Source organism: Vigna unguiculata, chromosome 9 (genome assembly GCF_037176805.1).
Source record: "Vigna unguiculata cultivar grain cowpea cultivar isolate G323 ecotype 2 chromosome 9, ASM3717680v1, whole genome shotgun sequence".
In the NCBI taxonomy this organism is placed as follows: Eukaryota; Viridiplantae; Streptophyta; class Magnoliopsida; order Fabales; family Fabaceae; genus Vigna; species Vigna unguiculata.
The window spans coordinates 887,277-908,137 of NC_140800.1; the positions used below are offsets into that span (position 1 = coordinate 887,277).

At 33.9% G+C, this 20,861-nt stretch overlaps 4 protein-coding genes across 7 annotated transcripts; 2 read left to right on the top strand and 2 right to left on the bottom strand.

The window, feature by feature from the left end:
- Positions 1-1,181: 1,181 nt before the first annotated feature.
- On the top strand, positions 1,182-5,899 carry HEB2 (condensin-2 complex subunit H2-like protein). 4 transcript variants are annotated; one of them, XM_028086736.2, is made up of 12 exons: positions 1,182-1,280; positions 1,403-1,653; positions 1,748-1,847; positions 2,552-2,658; positions 3,059-3,201; positions 3,290-3,719; positions 3,811-3,983; positions 4,058-4,213; positions 4,299-4,385; positions 4,733-4,834; positions 4,906-5,073; positions 5,214-5,899. In XM_028086736.2, the coding sequence occupies exons 2-12, from the start codon at positions 1,464-1,466 to the stop codon at positions 5,640-5,642; spliced, it is 2,085 nt and encodes a 694-aa protein (XP_027942537.1). In that variant the 5' UTR covers positions 1,182-1,280; positions 1,403-1,463; the 3' UTR covers positions 5,643-5,899. The 4 variants fall into 4 exon arrangements, with proteins under 4 accessions (XP_027942537.1, XP_027942536.1, XP_027942538.1 ...); XM_028086735.2 differs by having other exon boundaries at positions 1,200-1,653; XM_028086737.2 differs by lacking the exon at positions 1,182-1,280 and having other exon boundaries at positions 1,516-1,653; positions 1,765-1,847.
- A 1,941-nt stretch (positions 5,900-7,840) lies between these two features.
- Positions 7,841-9,145, bottom strand: ATL2 (TOXICOS EN LEVADURA 2). Its single transcript, XM_028049318.2, has one exon. The coding sequence runs from the start codon at positions 8,992-8,994 to the stop codon at positions 8,161-8,163; it is 834 nt and encodes a 277-aa protein (XP_027905119.1). The 5' UTR covers positions 8,995-9,145; the 3' UTR covers positions 7,841-8,160.
- Positions 9,146-12,269: 3,124 nt separating this feature from the next.
- Positions 12,270-13,261, top strand: LOC114164220 (uncharacterized). Its single transcript, XM_028048806.2, has 2 exons — positions 12,270-12,533; positions 12,627-13,261. The coding sequence occupies exons 1-2, from the start codon at positions 12,447-12,449 to the stop codon at positions 13,089-13,091; spliced, it is 552 nt and encodes a 183-aa protein (XP_027904607.1). The 5' UTR covers positions 12,270-12,446; the 3' UTR covers positions 13,092-13,261.
- Positions 13,262-13,984: 723 nt separating this feature from the next.
- On the bottom strand, positions 13,985-20,046 carry GEX2 (gamete expressed 2). Its single transcript, XM_085666078.1, has 15 exons — positions 19,750-20,046; positions 19,344-19,664; positions 18,786-19,127; positions 18,238-18,561; positions 17,810-18,016; positions 17,639-17,724; positions 17,422-17,566; positions 16,820-17,128; positions 16,550-16,674; positions 16,222-16,439; positions 15,914-16,141; positions 15,520-15,749; positions 14,761-14,999; positions 14,440-14,596; positions 13,985-14,296 (listed from the first exon to the last, which is right to left on the bottom strand). Exons 1-15 carry the CDS (start codon positions 19,847-19,849, stop codon positions 14,115-14,117), a joined length of 3,213 nt encoding a protein of 1,070 aa, XP_085522204.1. The 5' UTR covers positions 19,850-20,046; the 3' UTR covers positions 13,985-14,114.
- Positions 20,047-20,861: the final 815 nt, after the last annotated feature.

The following is a 20,861-nucleotide window of genomic DNA, read 5'->3' on the forward strand; positions in this document are numbered from 1 at the left end:
GCTAATTTCAATTATTTTTTTCCCTTAACGGAAGTTTTAATACATCTTCCTTATACAAGTACAACAAAATCTCACTGTCTCTCATAAATGCATCAAATGTAGTACCTTGGACACAAATGGCAGCACAAAACACATGTTTTAGGTAGACATTAACAAAATTTAATGAAAAAAAAAATGGGTGAAAAGAACAAACCTGTTCACAAAGATGGAAATACATAAGTAATGGAGAAGGAATGCAACAACAACGAAAATGGGACATCTTCATAGTGAGGGAAATGGAAGGACAAGAGTATTGGCAAGGAGGAGTTGCAGCGGCAAAAATGGAAGAAAGCAAGTGTTGGCTTCGAAAATGGTGTTACAACGATGGAAGAGTGTACAAATGGAGTTACAACTGCGAGAATGGAGCAATAATGGTGGAGGAAGAGAAAAACATTAGGGGAATGTTGGTAGAACGGAACTTCTCTGCAGCAAGACAATGCAATAGGGAGTTGACGTGAGTGTAAAAATTCATAAAATCTAACCCTAGACAGATGTTTAAGCTTCAGTTGTTTGTAAAATCGAAGCCTAAACACGAACAAACTTAGGTTTTACAAACAACCAAAGTCTAATGTTGCTACTAAAATAAAATATAAAAAATAACAATGACATTTTTTAAATTATTAGAAATCTTTAAGAAATATCTATCGAGACAAGCTATTTGAATTTTGTTTTAATATATTTTGGATTATATAATCCGAAATGTATTTTCATATCTAAAACCAATTTTCGTAATTTATGTTTTGAAATGTATTTTTTTAAAATGCAGTCCGAAAAATATGTTTGGATTGGAAAGTGTTCTGAAATATACATTTTGAAATATAACTTTTTAAAATGTTATAGATTTTGGAATTCAAAAAATACTTTTCAATTTAGAAATATATTCTATAATGTATTTTGAAATGTATATTTTCAAATTGTAAAATTCGAAATTTATAAAAATGAAAAGGTGCATGAATAAATTTTAACTTTTTATTATAATTTTAATCAAGATAATTTGGAGTTTATGAATTTTATGGGATGCACTAAGAAAAAAGATGGTGCATGAAGAAACAGTATTTGATTTCGATTCAGATATAAGAAAGCCCGTAAAGTAGGCCCAATTTACCTTCGATTTCTGATACAGGAGCGGGAAAAATAAATCAAAACATTTTTGAAAAAAAGAAAACGTTCCCTCCCTCTTTCTTTCTCTCCTACGCTATCGATTCTCTCTCTTCCTCTCACTCTCTCTCCATACTCACCAGGTTCGAACTTGACAATACCCGATTTACGTTTTTTTTGGGAAATTTCAAAACCCTATTTGCAGTTTTTGGAGTTTCCCAACTCCTCGCTAGAAAACTTAAACCCTAGCTTTTTCTCCCTTTAGGTTCTTGGCATCGAAAATTTCGATATTACCATGATTTTCAAGAGGATTTCGTCCGCTGAAGATGACTAAGAGTACCTTGGAACCCGGGGGGAGTGGAGGCGGTGGCTTTCACGCTGTTCACGCGGAGCGTGACCTAGAATCTAATTGGGAAGTTGACCTCGCCAAAAAACTTGAGGAGTATTTGCTGAAAATTTGTTCAGGCGAGATCACTGGCGAGGAAGAAGGACATATTCCTGTGAACTTTGCCGAAGGTTTGGTTCATCATACTCATTGGTCTTTTGAATGTTCCCGTTTAATGTTTAAGATTTGTGTTCGACTGAGTTAGTTGTTTCTGGGTAATTGTAGCTGCTCTACTGCTTCAGGGTTCCATACAGGTCTATAGTCGAAAGGTGGAGTACCTATACACCTTGGTCTTGCGTGCTTTGGAGTTCCTTTCCCAGAAAAGGTTGATTCTTTAGTTCAAGTTTCAGCCTTTATCTTCTGTTGTGTAATTTGCAATTTCTATACCTATTTTTCATTTTTTTATGTTACATGGTAATATTCCCTTTCTTTCTTTAATAAACGAAATAATGGGAAAAGTGTAGATACAATTGTGATGGTGGTCACCCTCAGAATCTTAGACATTGTGGGAAAAGTGTAGATACAATTGCGTTTTTTCTAGTTGCATGACCTGTACCTCCACTAGTAATTACGGTTCCATGGGAAAAATGTCAATTGCAAACAATCCTGTTGATAGAGTCATTTAGGCTGAAAGAATATGAAATCAATTGTGGACCTTCACATTACAGTTTAAGCTTTTGGGAAAACTCATCCTTGAAACTGTATCATCCTTTATGACCATGTGGTCAGTAATATGATCCTATCTTATTTGGTTCTTGTAAACACAAAAATTGAATTTCAGCGCCAAGTTGGTATTGTGCATTGCCCCCGTTTCATCCCCTATGTTCTAGGCATGTTAGAGATATGAAACCCATTGTGTGTTGTCTTCACCTAATGATTAAACCTTTTTGGAGCATTGCTAATTGACAAAGCTAACAGCGTATTGTAGGTGACGTGAACTGCAAAGTAATAGTGTGTTTTGATTGACTTTTATTTGTGCTTTTGAAAATTAAACAGCAATGTTTAATCTGACCAAGTGTTTTTGGGCAGACAGCAGGATCATAAAGATGGGGAACCGGTCCAACCTGAAGAAATGGGTTCCCATGCTGTTGCTGATGAGGAAAATGATCAATTCTGGGGCTTAGATGACATCCAAGGTACCCTATTTAATGGAGATGACTGAATGATCACACAAGAACCTGGCAGAAAGGATTTATTGTTGTGATGATTACTTTTAGGTAGCAATATTTAGTCTACCGGAAAAATAGTTTTGTTGCATACCAAGGTTGAAAATGTACATTTATAAATCTATAAATCTATATATGGTAAGATTGTTTTAGCTTATTTTATTCTGGGACAGAATATCATCAATTAAGTTCGGTCAAAATCAGACATTTATTTATTTTATTCGCAATATCTTAATTCTTGGACTCTTTCCTTCCTCAAATTGTATTCTATGCGTGTCCTATCAGTATTTCATGAAGCGTCTCAAAACAATAACTGTTGTTTCATTTATAAATATTTGCAAATGGCTATATCATCTGTGTTATGATGCAGTTGAAGAAAAGAATTCCTTGGATGGCACAACCGGCAAAGAAGTGAATTTAGATCACTTTATAAAACCTCCTGCAAATCTAGTTGTTCTTGAAGGTGACTGCTTGGATGCTGGTGGTGATGGAGGAGAATTGGAGTCTTTTCTGGTATCTTAATTGCTTGCAGCTGTTTGCACAATGATGTTTTTTTTTTTCTTATAGTTTTATTCACTAATAATACGATGATTTGTTGCAGTTGTCAACCACAGACCTGTTCCGGGACTTCATCTTATTGGACACGTCTGATGCTGTTGCAGTTCATGAGTTTTTGGAGGGTACGAAAGCTGCCAAAACTCGAAATGATGCTAGTAGAAGAACCCCAGGTCGTAAAACCTTTCTTTCTCCTGGACGTAGTGGTGGAAGTGCTCGTAGATTATCTGCTGCTAAGAGTCAGTGTGCGAATTCCAACTGCTCCCCTAAACTTAAAAGTGGTTTTGATGATGAAAATGCCGGACCCAGTTTTCCTGCTTCTGATGGTCTTGATGACTGCAATTATGGATTTGATATGGGTCATGGATGTGATGCATCTAGGGATTCAGACAATTCAGATGACGATAATGATGATCCATGGAAACCTCTAAATCCTCATGAACAGGGCAACTTGAGGGTGAAGCCATTCAGAAAAGGTCCTCCCAACTCCTCAAAGTCTTTCAACAACAACTTGCCTTCCCTTAGTTGTGTAACTTATCTGCTTTTATCTTTTTGCTGTACCTGCAGGGAAAATTTTAAAAAAGAATAACATAAATGTGAGACAACCAGTTCCTATGGGCTCCTTGTTTCCACTTGCAAAATTGCATGGCCCTATCAGTCCAGAGCTCGTGGAACTGTGGGAGAGGCAACATAATGCCCATGAAAGACAAAGGGATTCTCAAGCTCCATTCTATGAGAAGGTACTTTTTCATGGTTTCTCTATTTGCCACTATATGATTTTTTTACTATATAAAATTTGATGTGAAAATTGCAGCTGAGGCAATCTCTTGTTAACGAGGGGAATGAAACTGGTGTAACATTTAACACTGAAGGGGACAATGATGACATTGAACATGATAGTGGAATTCCTGATTTTGATATGCCAGACAATGCTTTCATGGAAGAAAATCTACCACCTTTCGGTAACGAGGTTAGGAAAGGAGATCAGTAATATGACTATCTATATATTCTAATGACATTTGAAACTAATTTTATATCTCTACTTGAATTAACAGCCTGAGTTTGATGATGCTGATGTCAATGTTGATGAAGCCGTAGATCTTTCTCAGGCAAGTTTGGAAGATCTTTGCCGCTCTCATCTGGTAAGAGTGCCATTATGACTTGTTCGGATATAAAAGTTGTTATTTATCAATTCTAGAATTATGTTAAAAAGGCGTCTGTCAGTCCCCCTTCCCCTGCCCTGGTCATAATTTATTTTACTAAAATCGTAGAGAAATTTAAATCTTATAAGCATATGCTTATGGTTTGGAGGAAAGATACCATTCACTCCAATGTAGTCCAAATATCAATTAAACAGTATCTATACTGAGTCGTTTGTTTTTACCGAGAAGTTTTAAGGAACGAGTTCTAGATTTGTAGCCCTGTATGATAAATTCTTCAGTTTCTGTTTTCACTGCACTAGTACTGACAATCCTTTTTCCTCATCCAGAATGCTCTCCTAGCAAGCATTGCTGAAACTGAGACGCAGACTGAAATGGCTGCTAGGGTTTCAACGTGGAAACAAAGAATTGAACATAATTTGGAAGAACAGGTGAATTCATCTTTTAGGTGGCCTTCAACTATTTAGTTCTTTAAATTGAATGAACTGTTTTGGCATGATAGGAATCACATCCACCATTTGATATCCAAGATTATGGTGAAAGACTTCTTGACAAGTTCTCCCTGCTCTCCCTTGAAGCAAGCAGTAGCCGTGTCCTGTCCTTTTCTGATTTGGTCAAAGGTCAAGAAAAGTATGACGTGGCCCGAAGTTTTTCTTCCCTTCTTCAACTGGTAATTCCTTTGTTAGCAATATCCAGTACACTTCTTGAACTTTTACTTCATGTTATGATGTTTGACGTTGAAGAGTCCAATTTATCGGGTTATCACTGGATTATTTTTCCAATCTATCATGCAAGTTCTACCATTTTCAGGTAAACAACGGAGAAGTATCTCTAGAGAGAAATGGAATTGATGGGAAGTCTGTCTGCTACACATCTGTTAATCCCTTTCATGTTAGGCTCCTTAAGCATGGTAAGGAACGGGAGGATGCACAGTTTGCTTTGCCAAAAAAGAGAGCAAAGTCTCCAAACAAACCCTCTACAAAAGGTGATAAGAACCAAACTGAAAGACAAAAGTCATCAACGAAAAATCATTCTGCAAAACGTCATAAGAACAAATTTAAAAGAGAAAAATCTCCCACATCTTCTAGGAAAAATGGATCTGCTGGTGTGTCACCACCAACAAATTGTAAACTTTCTGTAAAGCTTGGAAAGGTGAGTGCGATAAAGTTATCTCCTGAAGCCAAAAGAAGGCGTAGATCTCAGTATGTTGAACCAGTTAATTTACATTCAGCAGGGTGACAGTGGCAAGATCTGCGTATTCCATCCTTCTCCCTGAATGATTCAAGACATCTGCTAGATGTCTTGGGCATAGTTAAGTTAAGTAGTCATTATTGTAACTCTTATTTATCACTTAATACTAACATCCATCAGTTTTAGCCTGTATTATTATTGTTGATGAGATTAACACATTGATGTAATGATATTCACATGTAACACCAAATTCTTATTATTGTAATAACGTGTTGTCCATGCCCAATAGTTAGAACTGTTCAAATATCTAACATGTTATATATAAATCACTGATGGATTAAATTGAGATCTAATCTTCAGCTACAACAAATAATACTGTGGGAGTACTTGAATTTCTCGTGCGGGGGAATCAGAAATATATAAAATGTTATGGGTTATTTAATAAACCATAACATTGTATATGACATTTGTTTGCATACGCATTTGATGCAAACTGGAAGTAAGTTTCAACTGCTGTGTAGCAAATTATCTATGGAAGAAAATAATGGAACTTGGCAATTGTTATTATAGCTTTTGAAGCAAAGTACAATCAATTAAACCAGTCTGCGTAACAGTATAAAGAGGCTGTGGGTAGAACCAATAAGCAGTCTTGAAAATTTTAACCAATTTTAGTTTTTTATTTAAAAAAATGTGTAAATTTAGTCATTTTAATCAACTTAACAGATTAAAATTATTAAATTTAAAATGACTTGTCAAAATTTTAAAAAATAACTAATTCTAATTCTTAAAATTAAGAAAACAAAAATATATTTAATTCTAAATATTAAATATAATTAATAAAAATATAAAAACTTGATTGAAAATACTTAAACTTATCATAAATTTAAAATATAATTAAACTTTATACTAGTTAATATTTTCTTCTTAAATTATATGTTAATTTTGTTGATCTAGAAACTGATTCAACATTAGATATTTGATTTTGAAATAGTTAATGGCTTTAAACTGATGCAACTATTAATAGAAAAAAAAATAGAATTTTCGAATTTACATTGCTTTTTTTTTTTTAAGTTTATTTTCAATTTTACTAATACCAAATTTTTATCGAAAAATAGCGTCTCTGCTTCTATTGGTTAACATTTATGCCGGAAAAAGAATAAAGTTTTTCTGTGTTTCTGAAAATTCAAATCACGTTACAATCGAAACTCTAAATATTCATAAGTTGGTCTTCATGTAACGTTGAATATATATAGTTGGAGTGATGAATTAAATCCGCACCAACATGTCAAAGTTCTCATTCAAACCCTGTGATAATAAAAATCATAAATATTCTTAATGTCATCGATGGATCATTCAACCATAATATTTTTATTTAATTAAATGAGTAAAAATAATAAATTTTATAGTTCTATTTTCTAAAGTAAGTAAAATTCATAATTTTGTAACTTTTTAGTATTTTAGTATAAGTATATTGAAAATAGAAATGATTATAAATTAGATTGAAGCAAAAACATAAACATAAATGAATGAATTGTTTTTGGATGAATTGAAGAAAAACATTAACTAACATCTTTTTATAAAAAACACACATCATGTACTATGTTAGTGTTACTAGATTTTAGAAATTTAAGTTAATATGAATCAAATCCAAATCAATCTTTAAAACAAGATCTAAGTGAGACAACATATTAAAATACTTCGTCCATTCTATATTTTTTCTTGTGTACATGCAACATAGGTCTAAACGAGACACTTTACATTTTCATTTCTAGAAAAAAAATGTTAATGTTACATTCCTTAAGAAATTTCTTTTAATAGTTTATATTTTAAATTGTTTAAAAGAATGTATAATGTTAACATTTCTTATGAATGGTGTTTAATCCATCTTATAAATGTGTATGAAATTATTTTCATAAAGAAAATTATAATTTTCTTTAGTGTAATAGATATATTTTTTCAACGATGTAATTTTATCGTGATTACAATGTAATCTCCATGGTTTTTTTTTTTTTAAATCTTAATGTAATGACATATTTTCTAACATAGAACTTATTACTTATTTTCAGAAGTAGAAAAATAAAATATTAAAAAGTAATTAATATTACATCCCTAAACCTACTCAAAGTAATATTATAATATCAAATTTTACTTCATGTCGTTGACTCCAACATCAACTCAATTAGAACATTAAAGTTTTACGAAAATAAAAATAAAATAATTTCAAATAACACATTAAAAAGAAAATATTATAGAAATCATGTTTTACTAAGAAACGAGTTATTCTTTAAAATTGTCCTGATTTGCCGACTATATATACAAACATTGAATGATCAAATAAATTTTGGTATTCTATTGTCACTATTAAGGAACTCCAAAGTAAGCAACAAATAGAAAAAATTGTAAACCTATTTATGTTCAACGCAAAACATTCTAGTCACAGCCACCTACCCTGACGCGCCGCTAAACGCACCGCCTTCATTAAAATCCACACGCGACAACATAAGCCAACCACCACGCGCCACACAGGGTTTTCTTTCTAGACCAACGTCGGCATTCGAGTCCAGACTCACTGAGTCTCCTCTCGCCCACCTCGCTCCGCCTCGCACTGGGCGGCGGAGCTACAATCACCACCGCTAGACGACGGGGACACGTTCCCCCTCCGTTCCCTGCTCAGAATCCTCGTAAACGACAACATGCGACTCATCGGCGACCGAAACGACGACGTATTCTCGTCGCGCAAATTCTCGTCCCGCGGAGGCACCTCAATGGTCACACCAACCAACGTCGATTTCCTAGAGCCAACCGAAGTGGAAGGACAAGAAGTAGAAACGGTTCGGTTCTCCCCCGAACCGGATTCCGGTTCACTAACAGTTATAACAACCGCCGCCGGTTCGGCAGCGCGCTCGACCGGTGCGCGACAAAGTGGACACGTGGCGTGCGAGTGAAACCACATGTCGATGCAGTCTGTGTGGAAGCTGTGGTTACACTTCGGTAAGATCCGACCCGGTTCTCCCAGTTCGAATTCCGACAAGCAAACCGCGCATTCCGGCGCGTTTTCCGGGTGTTCCCTGGGGTCGTAAGTGAACACGGGTAGCGAGGCGAGGACGGCAGCGTCGAGGCCGCGGGAGACCGCGGTGGGGGTGCCGGCTTCGTTGTAGAACACGAGCTGCGTGCGGCGGAGCTCGCGGTGGCGGCGGAGCTGACGGCGGCGCGCGCGTCTGAGGTACCAGCGCGCGTAGATGTGGAGACAGAGCATTAAAATGACGATGAAGAAGAGTAGAACGATGGCAGAAAGCATGATTTTTCCGCTGAGGCTGTAACTCTTGTCATCGAAATCTTGTGGGATTGGGCTTCTCTCTTTGAGTTTTGGTATGGCTTCGTTTCCTCCCTCTTGAGCCATGTCTGAGAGTGAACCAGTGACTGAGAAAATTTTCAAGAATAATAATAAAAATTATTGTTACTACGATTAGTAGTGAATGAAAAAAAGGATTTTTGATTGGGTTTGGGTTTATAGAATGGAGAAAAGAAAGAGACAGGAAGGTTCTGAAGGGTTTGAACGATGAGGTAATGCTTTTATATGCAACCATTGTTGTGTCAAAGTTCTTCAGTTGCCACTGTTGACGCGCTTTCTCTTTCTAAATTTTATGTTTTTTTATTTTTTTATTATCAAAATTTATATTTCGGAAATTGGCTTGCACCTTCGTTGGCGAGTGGAACCCACACGTGTTTTCATTATTTTTTTATTAAAGCGTGTGGGAAAGTAGAAGTGTAGAAGGTGGTGAAGTGAAGTTGTGTATTGGTTGGTCAACGTGTTCTTACTTAACACGAAGCAATGGGTCATCGTGATTTTTTGTCTACACTTTTTTACTTTATTGCAAAGAAAAGAACACTTTTTTTTTTCTTCTTCTTCTTCTTAAGTAATGTTCTTAACTTAATAAAAAATGTATCCTATTTAGTTATGTTCGTAGAATAAAATTGTCACGCTTCCTTATTGTTTGTAGAAGTTTTCACTTAGTTACTTAATTAAGATTGTGTGCCAATAGTTCTTTCTTTTAGATTTAACTTTCATTTGCAATAAGTTTCTCTATCAATTAATAACTAAGTAAAACAGTAAACCACCTTGTGTTAACATCTCACATCATTATTACCATTAAATTTTAAGAAAAAAAGTTATATTTTAGGCTTATGACAGGTTTTATTAATAACTTTTTACACTTTTTTTTTTAATTTTAAAACTTAAAATTGTACATAATTTGCATCCACTTATATACTTTAAATTTGTTTTATTTCTAATTGACGTAAGACTTTCAACACTTCTTTCAACAATATTGATTAAGACTGAGCATTAGTTGAGCTGGATTGAGTTCGGGTTACCAATCCATCATAATCCAAATTTAACATATTTATATTCAATTCAACAATTTCATTTGTTGGGTTATGCAGATATAGATAATTTCAGTTATAATTAAATATGGGTGATCTTCAAGTTACATATCTAAACAAAAATTTAATGTAGATCGAAATAATCTCTCAATTTTGCAGCTTAAAAAAAAACAAATTTGCAATGAATAAATAAGAGCATAGAGAGGAAGAATCTTCACATAAGTATCACAAAACAATGACTTTTACCTAAGTTCCTCAACATCATAGCAACATTCAACTATAAAATAGTCAATGTTGAAGAGTCACCACCATCAACAACCTTCCATACAACTCTATCTGCCTTCCACCAACGTTGGATGTTGTGTGTGAAGAATGAAAGTGAGTGTGCGAAGTAAAAAAGAACATGGCAACTACTAGAGTTTGGTAAAGTGAGGTTGGTTATACATTTTTTCTACTCACTCCTAATATGAGGGAGGAAAATAGACAAGACTAAAATATAAATATACGTGCAACATTTATTAAAATACTAATTTATATACTTTACACTATCTCGTGATCATTTTTGTGTTGTTTGATCTCACCATAAAATATTTGAAGTATTTTTATTTACAATATTAGATGTTAAAATAAAATTAAATGATTTAAAAACAATTATGTAATTTTATGAATCTCTTAAAATAATTTCATAACTTTTGTTTTTTACTTTTATAAATTGTTTATAGTAAATACCTTTCACAAATAGCTTATCAATTAGCTGCTAAATATAGTTTTTGCAAAATAAATATAACTTTTGAACTTTTATATTTAAACGTGCATGTGTATCATTTAAAATATTTTAATTATAATCTTCGATGCTATTTTTAATCTAAAGCGTTTTTTTACTCTAAAATATTGATTTTAGTATGATGAGAGTTTTCGATCAACATTTTTAGGTATATTAAATATGTTAATCCCACATACTCTTAATCACTAAAAATTGGATTGCAATAGGTTCCTTAAGATTGTATTGGAATTTAAACCCAATAGGTAATGCTAATGCATTACATGTTGGATTGATTAACAAATTTTCCAAGATGAACAAATAAATAAATAAATAAATATATATATATATATATATATATATATATATATATATATATATATAATCTCATATTTAACTTTTAAGATATATAAGATTGATGATTGAATACCTAAAAAAAACATAGTAAACTAAAATATTTAACTTTTAATCAATTGTTAAATTGATAAACCTTTTGGTACGTTGTGCCTTTTTTTATTAGTATCTTATGTTACTAACATGAATGTTTTGATTAAGAAAATAAGCATTAGTAAATCACAACACATAATTGATTAGTAATAAGTATATATGTTTATTTATTTGTGAAGTTCAAATAATTTTTGACAACCTACCTAACTATGTCACAACTAAATGGACCGGCAATTCAGCCTGGCCCAACTAATCGTGGGCCCAAATCCGTTAGAAAGTTATCGTTTATCTAATAATAGTAATAATCATTTTCTATTATTAATAAGCTTCCACCCACTTGATAATAATTTATTTTTCGTAAAGACATTTGCAACGGATTTCATATTTGGTAATAAATAACTCTTGTACTATTTTTTTTCTCTCTTTCAAATGCCTTATATGTTTCTCCCTTTATCATCAAAAAACACTTTAAAAATTTATATTAATTTTGACGTTGACAGTTGATTAAACCTTTTAATGTTAAATGAACGATTTATTTGATTTACATTAAGTAATTACTTTCTTAGATGCTATATTTAATATTTAACTTAATTTTTCTTGACTTTAAAGAAAGGGTCACTAATTTATATTATTAACTTTCGAAAAACTTATAGCCGACAAAGAAGTGTGATGGAAATCCATTAAGTAATCCAGAATTAAAACATTAGCTTGTTTTAGACTTTTCCTTTGTTGTTTATCATTTTGGTACAACGACTAAAGACTTTATTTTCAATTATAAATAACATCTGCATATTATTTTTAAAACTAACATTTTCGTCAAAACTAAATATAATTTAAAAAAACATTTAATTTTTGAAATAGTTTAAGCAAATGGGTTGGTTATGTTAGTTTCACAGAAGGTTGTTAACTGAAAATTGATTTTGTATTCATAGTTATCCCCGAAAAGAAAGAGTTTGAGAATTTGTGCATGGATATTGATTTGTCCGATTTGGGTATATTTTTGGGTTGGAAAATGTAGCAATTAGTAGTTGTGTTTTGCCTGCAGTTTCCGTAACTAAGGTAATAAATGATGTTATTAAATAGAAGATACCAAAAGGTGTGAACTTTGAAGCCAAACTGCATTTACTTGTGTTTACCAACTCCTCTTGAGCCACTCACAAACAACACCAAATACACTTCACTTTTCTTCTTCTTCTTCTCTCTCTCTTCTTCTCTTTTTCTTAGTCTTTCTCTTCTCCATCAAAGTTCATACTTTTCACACAATGACCAACAAGTCCCCAGTTTTTCCAATGCCAGACCCTCAACACTTCAGCGACTATGGCTTTGACCCTCAAATAAACTATTTTCAGGTTTCTCTTCCTTTTTCTCTCCCACCCTTTTGAAAAAAAAATCTTTTTTTTTTCTTTTTCTCTTTGCATTTACAAACCATGACGTTATAACAGGTGTTGGAAGAAGCCATGAAGCACAAGCGAGAGACGGCGAGATCCATAGACTCCATCCACTTCAAGCTCCAAAAGCCCATTTCCAAGGACGAATCCCGGAGCAAAGCCCACAGGCCCAGGAAAAAGCGCTGGTGGAGAAGCGCCCTCCTCTTTTTCAAGTGGCGCTGGGCCCATCCCCGGGACAACGGCATTAACCAAGACGACGTCCACCAGGCCCGAGCCCGGGCTTTCCGGGCTTCCATCTCGGGCCCCGTGTACTGGACCGAGAGCCGAAGCGGCTCCGCCACGCCCCACCGCACCTCCAGCCGCCCTACCTCCGGGCCGCTCGCCGGCACCCTCACGCCGCCGGCAAAAGATGACGTGGACACGCCTTACTTGAGTCTAAGAGAACTCAACATGGAACAACAGCACCAACTTCAGCGGAGGATGTCTACCTCAGCCATGCCCATATACTTGGTCACTTAGATAACTTTCAACCAATCACGTGTTAGGTTGTTACCTCGTTTTTTTCTTTTATTTTTTAACCTAAGCAAAGGTGTTTGTTCGTTTGATTTGGGATGGATCATCCTTTTGATGTTTGTTGTTGCTTACTTTTAATATATGCAACTGAAATGTTTTGGTTTTGACCATTCTAAGGTAGTTGTTGTTGTGAATTTCTTAATTAACAGTTTTTCTTGGATTTGGGTCCGAAGGTGAGTGGTTAGAAAGTACTTGTTACTTGCACGTTAGTGACATTTACCAACGTAGCGCCAAGATTTGTGTCCGTTAAGTTGGACCCAACCCTAGGGGGTCCTGGTGTTGGGAATTGAGGTTGTGGGGTCCAAACGGCAACGTTTCGTAAAGGCTGCTAAAGTTAGAGGGAAAAAGTGGATTTTTTTATTTTTGAAAGGTTCTATTATTTCATTGTCAATGGGGCATGGAGAACACTGGCATCAACATGGGGTGTGAAAGGAAAATGAAAGGGCTATGAGCAAAAATCCAAATTACTAAACTATCATCGCATGTGCATTGCCATCACCAAGTGGGAATTTAGGTTAATAAATTCTGTAATAAAATAAAAATTATCAGAGATTTTTAAAAACTAGAGGTTTGTATTTTTTTTACACAATTTGTTCATATTGCATGTTTTTCTATTTATAGATGCAATGCCGTTGAAAGAAGATCTAACCTAATATTTTATTTTGTCTGTGTACTTGTAGGAATCAAATTAATCTTTTTAATTTAACATTTTACTTTAAAAAAAACTGAGTTATTACAGATTAAGTATAATCAGTTAACTGAATCACTGAAGAGAGTAAACTTAACTGAACAGAAAACACCATTTCTGCAAAGAAATCATTAACCATTTTCTCCTTTAACTTTCCCATGTATACCTTCCAAACTCTTAAATCTTTCTGTATTGCATGTAAGTGTAGTTTTCAAGATAACTATCATCGTAATCTCACAATAATTATAATAGTTCTGCAACACACTTAGTAATTCATGTGGCTATATATGCACATTTACAGTTTCTGTGGGGAAACTCTGGGAAGTAGATAACTCTGAAGACCTTTTCTCTCTGTTTCTTCTTTCATGTGCAAGAAGAATTGCACATTTACAGGTGAAATACAGAAGCAAGGCTCCAAGAGAGAATATGATAACAAATTCAATGACAATGATTGATCCTAATGCTGTTACAGCAGATAGAACAAGATTATAAGTCAGAAATAAAAGATTATGGAAACCATTATGATAAGATGAAAGACTCTAAAATATATACTAAGAACCTTATTATCATTAAAAGTTACCTAAGCTTATGAAATATAGAACTTACTGTGAGCCAGAAATGAACTCATTGGTTGTTTTCTCATTAAATTTACTGTAACTTCTGCGTATAATGGCATTGACATGCCATCTGCACAATCTGGATAACATCCGTAGTTTCCCATGTCATTTAATGTCATTGTTAAAACAGCTCCATGTTCACCTCCCTGTATAAAATCAAGATAATTATGCAGTAGAAATTTTCATAAATTCTGCAACATGTGTCATGAAGCTGCGGTGAAGGAACAGAAGGCAATGATTTTGTGTATTGAAGACCGTGTTTGGCCCTCAAACTTGAAGGTAGAAAAGAAAACTAAAGAAAATCACTCACATGATAGAACAGTTGTTGCATAACACTGTTGCAGTCATTGATTGTGCCCTGAAATCTGATTCCATGAGCTTTGACCATAAAGTGCTCTGAGATAGTAACATATGTCTGAAGAGGCTGCCACTGATAATTAATTCTGTGCTTCAATTCAGTTGTATTGATCAAATGAACTGGTAGGTTTGCCACTAACCATCCATCATTTACTTCCATGGAGAACGTCACAAAAAAGTGAGCCTCACCACCTGAAATGACCCATCTTCTTTATGACATTATCATCGTTACGGTTTTCAGCTACTTATATATTATGAATTAGTCTCATCTTTAGTTGATATAGGTAAAATTTCTTTAGGACTCATAACACTAATATCATGGTAAAATGTGAACTTTAAGTTAACTCAATTATACAAAACCAGTTTGTTTATTGATAAGATTTGCATCTACTTATATATTGTGAATTGATTTCAACTCTAATTTAGTCGCTGTGTGACTTTCAACAATAAACCATCAATACCACTGCCAGTTTTCCCTTTAGCAGCTTTTGAATCTAATGTCTATATATTTATGACTTGCAACAAGAGTCTCTGAATTTGATATTCCATGCAATCAATCTCAAAGAAAAGACCATTTGTACAATTATGCATGTTTTGTTGTTTAACAGCAATTGCCCCAGAAATGAACATAAAAATGGCTGTCTCATCCAACTGCATGTTTTATTGCGCAAATCTTAAGCACGCAGACATATTTATTGAAAGAATACCATACCAGGAAAAGTAAGAAGATCGGGATCTCCAATGGAAAAGTCAAACTTGTCTTTCTCTTGGTCAAAGATAAGGGTCTCATCTTCATTACTCCTCAATATGATGAAGTAGGGGGCTCTAATAAATGGAGGGTCATTGATAGGATCAACGAAAATTGGAACACCTACTGAATTTACTCCGTTCTTATTCCTGGTTGAGACTTGAATGGTATCTCCTCCATAAAAATTTTCATTTCTGAAGAACAAAATGCACCAGGATTATTAGCAACAGTAACAACAAACAATAATTGAAAACCATATCTACACTTCTACATGATAAATGTTTTACAAACTAGTAACAATACACCAGGAATAAATTGTTTCAGTGAATTTAAGCAATAACAAAGGTGTAAAAAATACCCCAGATACTGAATTGACTGAAGTGCAAAATTAATTACTTCCACAGAGCCCTCTATTATTAAACTGGTTGCAGTTTCATTTCCCATGTCAACTGTAAGTTCACTCCACATTACTTGCCCAAATTGCATAGCCATGGGAGACAGAAGCACAATTCCAGATTGAGCACTAAGATTCACAGAAATATTTTCCATAGGATTTGAATAAGTTATCTCAAACCCGGTGAAACCACTGCAAGAGAGGCACAACAAGATTTCACACAATTAAACCATTTTCTAAGAAATGTTTATACATGTGTAGCTTATACATACCCAAATCTAGGACTTATTAAATCTTCTGTTGCTTGTAGTTGATTTGGAGCAGAAACAAACTGAGGTGGAACATTGAGAACAAAAATGCACACCGTAGCAGAAGCAAGATTTCCATTTATATCAGAAATTGTATACCAAAAGGAATCATTTCCATAATACCCTTTATAAGGAGTGTAACGAAAGATCCTTCCATTCTGTATAAGTGAACCGTGACCTGACTGACATAAATAGGATTTTTACTGGTGAATGTTAGAATCAAAAAATATATGTATAATAGGAAAAAGACGGTTATGAAGAGTTTTCAGTATGCATTCACAAGATATCTTACTTTTGAGAATTCAACCATACTTGCATCATCACCAGCAAAATAATCATTTGCTAAAACATCAAAGGCAATGGATTGGTCCTCCCAAATAGATATTGTATCATTGTTGGCTTTTGGAAAATATTCACCTGCAAATCAAGCAAAAAGAATCCCTAAAAAAACGCATTCTTGGAGTAAATTAGACAACCCTAGATTTCTGAACTTTAACTGCAAAAGGGTAAATTTTTAACTGCAAAAGGGTAAAATTATAAGGTGCATGTTGTTTGAACTTACTGCTGTACACATTGATACTCAAGGGACATGATAAGAAACGTTTGCCATCAAAGGAAGCACAAATCTCGTAAGTTCCAACATCTTTGACCATGTAACTGCAGCTGTATGATCCATCCTTATTGTCTGTAATGTCCAAAGATGAAAAGCCAGAAGTATTAGCAGAAGCAATCTCCAATTTCAACCTTGATTGTTGGGAGAGGACAGGGTTTAAATATGAATCCACAAGCTGGGCTATTATTTCATTTTTGAACAGCTTTGGCACCTTTGGAGAAAACCTCACGACACTTGATAAGGAAACATTTACTTCACCTGCACCAAGCTAGGTGTACATCATGAGAAATGATTGGGTGGAAAACAACAAATATATGTGAAAATTATGAGCAAAACTCAGATGAACCTTGCAATAAAATTATATCCTATTGAAATATTTTGATCATGAGCTAATTAAGCACTATAAGCTTATGCTGTTCCATGAATGCACTATATATAACAGATTCCGCTATGCAAGAATCTTCGAGGCATGTAAGTATTTTTTTTTCTTTGCATAAGCTAATACCAACCTTATGAAATCATTCCTTTTCATATAATGCATATTATTGTACCTGCTTTTACCTCTTTTCGGAAAGAATGTCCTTCATTCAATAATATGTTTCCACAATATACATTAATATCATAAAGTCCACTTTTTTCTGGTATGTAATTCACACGAAAATCACTTGCCATGATAAAGCTCCCGCTCCCATTTGACTGAAAACATTGTGAAACTTCATTAGAGTCTTTACAAATTGTGCACCAAAAATTAACTATTGTCTTCCTTACATTGTTTCTCAGCACTATTGAAGGTGATGGCACAGTTTCCATGCGACCGATACCATCATATCTCACTCCTGAAGCTATTCTGCTCCCTGATGTCAAATACAATTATGACAATAAAAATGAAATAATCAATTTCATACAGGAATATAGCAAGAAGTTTATCTTTGAAAATACCATTACTGTCAAGCACAGCATATATGAATGGCATAACTCTGTACGAGTCATTTTCTCTTAAAATTTGTACTTGAAGTATGTTTGCTTGAACAGGGGAAGGATATTGATAGATGTCATTCAAATACACAGAGAATTCTTCCTTTACACCAGCTACTGAATCATTTAAACCTGATCCGTTAACAACACTTTTAACCCCATCACAGTAACCTGTTTGAAAAGGAACATGACAAAGAAATTAGATTTTCATTCTGAAATTATTTGCAAGTAACTACGGTGTAAGAAACTACTAAAAGTGAAAAGCCAGATAGAAAGAGGGATGAGGGAGAAGGAAAAATGCAATGTTTATATCAGTAATAGTAAATGTAAATAGTAAATGATGTTACAAATGACAAATCTATTTTTTCAAGAGACTCGGAATGAAACTTTACCTATAAAAACAGTATAACCATATGGCATGTTGGAAATGCTTTTATTATGCTTGGAATCATATATTGTCAATAGGAAGTTCCCTGGCTCAAAATTGCTAAACGAAAACAACTGAATTCCAGCATCCACTCCTTGAAAATGGAGATCTGATATCGGTATCGACAAGTTTGTGTCAGTTTCAACAACTTCAAAATCAAAAGGATACAATCCAGAAACCAGATTTCCGTATTTATCTAACTGATGTATAAAGATTTCCATCTTGGAAGACAATTGCCATGCATGAGATTCAATGTTCCATTTGGCTATACAGTTAGAGACATCTATAGCTCCTGGCAATTGAAAGAGAGAGAAGTCAAACTATTGTAGATTTTCTTGTAGAAGTAACAAAATGACATATGGAAGAAGAAAATTATTTCACTATATCTACAATCTATAACAATAGTAACTTGAACAAATTATTTCACTATTCTATTTCAACCTCACAAGCATGTAATCAAGGTGGTCGAAATATGATAGAAAGAAATTAATTATGATTGAAACAAAAGCACACAACCTGGATTCACCTTCAATGGTAAAGGAGAACCCTTCAAGGTTTGATTTCCTCCTTCTAAGCTCAATGAGAACTTTCCAGCTTTCGTCACAATAAACTCAATCACTATATAATCAAACTCAGTCCACCCCATGTTAAAGATATCTGGAGCACTTGCAACAGAACCATTTTCATGCAAAACAGACAACTTAAAATCAGGCAAATAGGAAACTTGAGTCGTCTTAGAGATACCGTTCCCAAATGCATCTTTAAGTAGCACCATAAGCGTAGCTTTTGAACCAGCTTCATACTCATGTCTCACACCCTTCCATGATGCAACACACACAGAAGGGTACATGTTCCCTTCAGTAGGACAATAATATCAAGCATTACTTAACTATCTGGCACATAAACTAGAATGAACAAAATTATCTTCATTCCCATTAAAGAGTGATGTTTTTCTTTTACTTCAACAAAATCCTTGAAGTGATTTAAAAGGGTAGTTAGTTTCAGTTCTGTCAAAACCTACCAACCTACGAATGAAACATTCAGTTATGTTAAACAGTTTAGAAAGTAAACCTGGTTCAACTTGGAAATGCAAGGATGAATCATCAACTTTATAACGCTCCTCAGTGAGGAGTACATTAAACAATCCAACCCTGATGGGGGTGAAGAAGATCTTCCATTCATTTGGGTCTCCTTCGAAATCTGACAACACAGTAGACACGTAGGAACTGTTCCCTTCCTTTCCATTCACAGTTAGTGTGGGGTTGAAAACTTTTTTGTCAATCTTATCAGCATTCTCAAGCACTTTTACTTTGATTGTTGCTGTGTCACCGGCCTCGAATGTGCCCTTGTCATCCCACCAACTAAACGCGAACAAGGGAATTCGTGATGTATCTGTCTCAAATGAAGAAAAAGAAGTGAGGATGGTGCAAAGAAAACCGGGTTTTTCAACGATGGAAAAGTGATGCTTCGTGGTAACCTGAAGTTAGATATTGAGAACAATAAACTGAGAAGAAAGATAGAGCGCAGAGTGAAATGAGAGTGAGTGTGCATATCTGCATTTTCTGAGAGAATCTCATAGTGCAGTGAAGGAAAAAGACAGTTTTTGAGCATGCAGTTTACGAGAAGTTTTTTATCCTATATGAGAAATATACGAGCAGTTTTTGAAAGGCAAAAGTTTTTTTTAGCCATTTATTAATTTTTGGCTATAATTTTTTTTTTGAAGTATTTTCTTTATTATGTCATATAATTTTTTGATTTTGAACTTTGTGTTATGGTCCTGGTTAAGTTTGTAATTTTTTGTAATTTTGTAGGCTAAATACACGTGGATATAAGTTTTTTTTTTTCCGTTGTGATATTAGAATAAAGTAGTTGATTTTGTGACATTTTTTGTATGGCAACATTAAAATAAAGAAACTGCGTATTATAATGCATGTAGTATAAATGTTTGGTGTGCAATATTTTATGCAGGTATACAATTTAGCATTAATTATATGTTCTTTTGGTTTCATTTATCGAAATGTTACAAAATATTTATATCAGTAATATTTTTATAATGTTACCTTTATAAAAAAAAAATATCACTAGAATTTTTGAGTAACAATTTGAAAATGTTCCTCTATTTAAAAAACAATGTTACTAAAGAGGATTCCATAATTAGTGTTCATTACAAACATAATTTATGTTAAACTAGAAGATGATTCCATAATTTTTGGGTGAGGGAATGCTGTATCAGTAGTGGCCCGTGCTGCAAAAAAGGGTCTGGTGAAGCCCAAAAGCAATAGCTGCTTACACCATCTATGAATCCAAATTAGATAATGTAAATAGTTTCTAGATTAATGTATTGTTGAGGGACTAATTCGTGAATAATTTATTCTCAAACCAATTTATAAATAATAGTATTAGAATTTTTAGGATTTTAGAAACATAAAAAATATAAGAAATATGTTATTTGAATGAGTTTGCTTTATTTTATTTATGTACTCTAGATTAATTTAAATAAAATATATTAAGCAAATATAGGTCGTGGTAGAAATTTTAGGCAATTGATCAATAGTGTTATTTTCCTTCCCAACTTCTATTAATCTAGTT